Genomic DNA, 5,730 nt, shown 5'->3' with positions numbered 1-5,730 from the left:
GTTGTGCGCAGCATCTCTGGCCCCCACTCTACATATCATCCACGTTAGTTGGGCATAGCTGCAAATTTAACAATCATTCATTGACGCCGCTGTGCCCACAGCTCTGCGTTTTCTGCATTACCCAGCGGAATATAACATGACCAAAAGAGCACGGCATGAATGGACCTCGCCTCAGTGGCACTACACGCACTGAAAGATACTACGTAATAAATATGATACATTTGCGTAAAAGAAAAAGAATATACTCCGGGTAAACTATTTTTCCACGTTCAGAGGACAAAGAAACTTCGCGGAATATCGTGTAGGGGTCGAATATGTTTCATGGAAACAGGAGCCATATCTTTTTGATTTGAGTTTTATTCATCGTGTGGCCACTGTCTTCGTGATGAACTGCTAATTGTGACGAACTTTCATTTTATGCAATAAAATGCAAACAATTCTTTTAATATGTACCACCGGCAGGCCAATAAAGCGATGTCGATGAAAGATTACTATGTGTTCATGTGCATCCCAAGTGTCGTACTGCTATACACAGCGTTTGAAAACTAAGTTTAATAAGAGTTGCAAAAGAGGAAACGTACGTAATGAGTTTCGTATTTGAGCAATCCAGTACTGTTCTTTTTAAATATCACAGTGTGCAAAAAATAAAATCTAGCTTTCTATTCTGTACACTGCTCTAACAAAAATTTCGTAGGGATCTATAAATGTAAACGCGCGGATTAGGTATTAGTGACTGCGCAGTGCTTTTGTGCAGCCGCCTATATAAATATAAAAAAATCTACTTGATGAACGGCGTGCACAGTGCGGCATGGGGCAAAGACCTTGGAGTCTACTGGTGAAGCGGAAATAGATGATCATATATGCTTGGTCCTGTAGCCACCATTTTGACAGAGCCCAGGATATAAACGCTGCGTAGCAAGACATTATTCGCTCGTTTGATAGTATTTTTTGTACCAAACAAAACGTCTAGCATTGATGGTGTCGGTTTCGCCTCTTTGTGCCATGTCTGATTTTGCACTGGTAACATGTATCACGTGGAAGATGACCTATGGAAGATGCTCTGCCCAAAGCTGTAAAGAACAGAATAAAAATTTATCGCAATAGCGATAAAAGAAGGCCGATTGCTCAGAACGTCGTCGACTACATTAAGCTTTGCAATTAAGTTATGTGGCAAAATTTAACTGTAATTACAATTGCTTATATCAAAGACGCTCGCGGCTGTGTGATATTCAGCACGCTCTTCTTGTGGTGGCAGCCGGTCTGAAAAGAAAGAAAAATGCACTGCAGTCACTTCGTTGCAACGAATTATTGGAGACAAAAGCTATAAGCTTCCAACACATCGATACATCTTCAGACTCCTCTATGATATTAGAAACCCCGCAATACTTTTGAAGAACTAGGAATAAATAAAAATAAATAAGAAAAACTACGGTGTCATCTATCAATACCACCAGAAGCTTCTGCACCACACCTACATTCTAGGCAAAGTGTGGTTGCGTTCGATCACCTGCGCACCCAACGTAAACGATGCGTGGCATTCACCAAAAACACATATTTTGTCTCTTGTACAGTTCTCGCTCGGTTGAAACATGTGCGGTCACGTGTTTCAAACGAGCGGAAGGGCAGCTAAGGGCGCTGGACTCCTCGACTGAGGGAACCACCCACTGCAGAGCGGAGGAGCTACCTACGCTCGTGTGCTTTTTTGTATAGAGTTTTTTCTCTGTCTCGTCCGCAGACGCTTTTAAAGCAGGCGCGCGTGCGGAAGTCGGTTCCGGTTTCGGCCAGTCTCGCAGCATGCCACAGCTGCATTCAGTTTGCATATTAATGCGTGTATTAAACAGAAACACACATTTCGTACTCAAGGCACTACATTTTCTCGTGTGGGAGGACAACTTAAAAAAAAACGCAGACAGCGTATGTTCGTAAGCACTTTTCAGCCCTGGCATAATGGCTTGGAACCTCTGATGGCGTACTTGGGCCCAGGTAGGGCTTGGCTAAGGTACGCCTGCCTGTATAATGAACTCAGAGTTAACTATTGAATACAGTATAAATGCTCAATAACAAATGCAATAGTTCGGCAGCCTGTTACACTCCTGTAACACGTGAAGACGAAAGCCTGCTGCGCACTCAGTAATGCACCGTCACGCATTGTCTTGTTGCTGCTTTTGTAGTTCAGCTTCTTCGACTGGTTTTCGACGCTCAGCTGCGGCTTCGCGTGCTCGTTTAGCGCGTTCATGCTCGCGCACCAACGACGTTTCGCTTTGACTTTACGTTGCATCCTCTCAACAGGGGATTGAAACATGTGCTGTTCTGTGTTTTGTAGGGGTGATTTCAGTCAAGGTATGCACTATTCGCTTCACTTTGCTGAACGCTTGTGGCCTCAGCCTTAGGGAGGTATGAGCCATTGCTTAAAGCGGTATGAGCCATTAAGGAGGTCATGTGTTTTCTTCCTTTTTGTATATGCTCCATTAAAAACAATTCACTAAGAAAAACAATTCACTAAGAAATGATGAAAACAGAAAATAAGACTTATTTTTTCAGTTCTCGAAACTTCTTACACACGGAACACAAGGCACCCGTCGCCATTACACATCTTTTTTTCGACAACAGCGACACACAACGGCGGACTGATATACTTCCTCAAGGGTTTTAATTTTATTTTTCATCCTGGAACCGCAAGCGCAGGGAGCGCCCTATACTACGGCCACGTACTGTAGCCGCGCTTTTATTCCTGTAGCCGGCGGCTGGGTCTGGCACTCCAGAAGTTTAAGTATATAACCTCCTTCCATAGAAACGAAAACATGGTCGCTAATAAATTGTTCGCTTGGATATGTTTGTCAAGACGCCCAACACAGCACCCTGTCTTCTAACGCGTTCTTATGTTTGCGTTCGCGTTTCTGTATTGAAGGGACGCGCCCCATAACATGCTGCAATGGTGCTTGCGTTGAGCCCATAAGGCGAGAAACGCTCTTCGAAACTGTCTGTTCTCTAACTTGTGTAGTAAACCCATGCTTATGGTATTCCCACAATCGCAAGAGTCACGAGTATGGTAACCACAAGAGTCACGGTATGGTCGTAAGTTGTCGCCACAGTGCACTTGTAATCCACAGTTCCCGCCACTAAGGAATACGCGGCGAAGTATGGCCGATTAATAAGCGATTGCCAAGATTAATATGCAGTAAACGGTCATTACCAAGAACAGTGCGTTCTTATACTACCGCGAAGGACGGATGCTGGGTGATGACTCCAATCATTTAATCACCACATCACACATCTACACTAGAATTCAACCGGTTTCACCAACCCATGCTTATATTTTCTCGACCCTAAACTGCGACTTCGCTTCCCACCCGGACTCCAGCTTTCCCTCTTTTTGTCGCCCGCTCCTTTCCCAATGCGCTGAGACGTGCTTCCACCGATGTTTGCTCCTCCTTTTTCTCGATAATGAAGGCGATAATTCATTCATTCATTCATAAATTGCCGCAGAAAATAGCGTGTCTTCGTCTCCATAACCACACTGTCTCTCACCTGGACTCTCCCACCGCAAAACTATGTTGCTCTGTTGCAAATAGCTGGCCGTCGCATATAAAATTTTCTAGGAATGGCCAGCAGCGCGGCGTGAAATTTTCAGTGAGCGATGAGACAGTATAGACCACCTTCTCTGCCACTTCCGCACTCAGCGCTTTGCTCTGTGAGCTACTATTAGCCGCTAGGACGAAGTACGAAATGAAAGCAACCTAGCTGAGTTGGTCGCCGGCAGCTGTTTTCGGATTCGTGATGCGTTGATTTAGAATGTACATTACTTCTCTAAGCCTAAATGACAGTGATATAGGCGAGATGAGTTACGGTAGCTCGTGGGTTTCAACTAAAGAAGCTCTTCACGCAACACTTTCATCTTATGCGTGTTTGCGAACCGGAGTGAAGGGTAGGAGGGTAACACGCCTTCCCGAAATGAAACATTCGGAATAACCATTTGTTTGACGGATTGTCAAGGGCCTACGATACGAACCACCTTTAAGTCGTTATCAGCTTGCAAAGGGGGAACTCAGATGAAACGTTGTCAGGCGGATAGGCTTTTAATTATCATAAGGACATTTATATTGAAAGTTAATTCCTTTCCATCTGGTGAAAGCTGACTAATAAGCATTAAAATGTTCTTTATTCTTAACAACTCCTGTTAATATAAGGTTGCTGTCTCTTATAACCTCTTAAATTAAGAAGTAAGTTACGAAAAATAAATTGTTGCATTATATGTGTAAACGCGCACGGTATTTCCCAGGTATTAATCCAGGTATTAACCTCAGTTCTAAGCATGAACCAACTAGCCCTCATCAAGATCTTACTAAGGTATTTCCTAGTACTCACTCAATGAAGATGTAGAACGTCTATACTGTCACGTTGTAGTGATGTGAAGAACAAGGCCGTTTGAAAAGAGTGAGTCACAACAAATCTAACTCCTATATGGCGAGCTTGCGTTGAAAAAGAAAACACTCGAAGCACAACGATGGCTGTGCGTAAAATAGTGCTTCCTCTGAATCTGATCTACGGATCAAAACATCGGTTCATCAGATTGGAATGCTCGTAATTGAGCCAAACTCGGGAGCTCATATGTTATCGGGAATGGACGCCAGTATTCGCTTCACGTGCGCAAGATTAGATAACGCTCTTTCGCTATTGAATTCGTGACAACATACTGGATATTAGAAACACAAGCAGCAACGTTTCGAGCTAAACGATAACTTCAAAACAATGGTTAGAAGCTAAAGAAAGCTCACCCAAAAAGAAAAATAGACTAGTGTGCAGTTGCTTTAAATTTAAATATTAGCTGAAACATGGTTCTCGTGGTGAACAGTGCCTCCAAGACTGCACAGCGTCGCCGACATACCAAAAATTCAAGAGCTAAACGCTTTCCGATCACTGGTATTTATCAAACCAGCATTTCGTGGTTCAATGTAACCCGGTAGTTCAGGGGCCAGTTCCACCGCAGGTACAGTGTCGGAGCTGATATTTCGCGTGAATGTACGTATGTCAGCATTAATTGTCATAAAATCACAGTATTTTCTTCTTTATATCTTAACATTAGACAGCCGAAATATGAGCAAAACCCTCATTTTGATATTTCAGTACTTTTCGTTCTAACGTACATGTCCGCGCCGACCCGTACGTTACAAAGTGCTGAAAATGTATCCACTGCTTTCCCCTAGGCGGCTGTTTTTATTCCTCATGATGCCAGCAAACCGAGCCTGATGCCACCAACGCTCAGAAATCTAATTCCTAGCGCGCACAATGTTCTCGCACACCTTGTGTGAAGTACCGTAGCGCTGAGGTGCTCCTTGTATAATGTAGGAGACTCGGCTGTAAATGCAAAAATGCACGGTTGGACACATGCGTTTAAGCTCGCGAACTTAATCTGCGCCAAGATAACCCATCCAAGCTTTCATCCTTGCTTTATAAGAAGCCTACTGGAACATTCGTATGCCGCCTGCTTTTTACTGCAACAAACTATTAAACCAATACAAATATTAGTTACATCATTTTATCATTCGAGTGTTCAGATCGGTAACCTCTAGATGCGGAGTAAGTTGAGAAGTTGTGTGCGTAATTAACGAAGCTACGTTAATTAAATGTTCAATAGTTATTTTAGGGGGCTAAAGAAAATTAGTAGTTTGGAGTCAGTGCTCGGGATTATCTAGCCCAGCGAGGAAATTTTGATTAAACATGCTTCTGTAA

General features: G+C 43.3%; 1 protein-coding gene across 1 annotated transcript in view; it reads right to left on the bottom strand.

Annotated features, from left to right (window-relative positions):
- Positions 1-318: 318 nt before the first annotated feature.
- The window catches only part of LOC142571663 (semaphorin-2A-like), a 48,103-nt gene continuing 42,691 nt past the window's right edge, over positions 319-5,730 (bottom strand). The window contains exon 15 of the mRNA XM_075680187.1: positions 319-1,260. Coding sequence (XP_075536302.1) covers positions 1,230-1,260 — 31 coding nt within the window. The 3' untranslated portion in view covers positions 319-1,229. The remainder of the gene's footprint in view (positions 1,261-5,730) is intronic.

Source organism: Dermacentor variabilis, chromosome 2 (assembly GCF_050947875.1).
Source record: "Dermacentor variabilis isolate Ectoservices chromosome 2, ASM5094787v1, whole genome shotgun sequence".
NCBI classification, from domain to species: domain Eukaryota; kingdom Metazoa; phylum Arthropoda; class Arachnida; order Ixodida; family Ixodidae; genus Dermacentor; species Dermacentor variabilis.
This window is presented reverse-complemented; position numbering and strand designations above follow the sequence as displayed.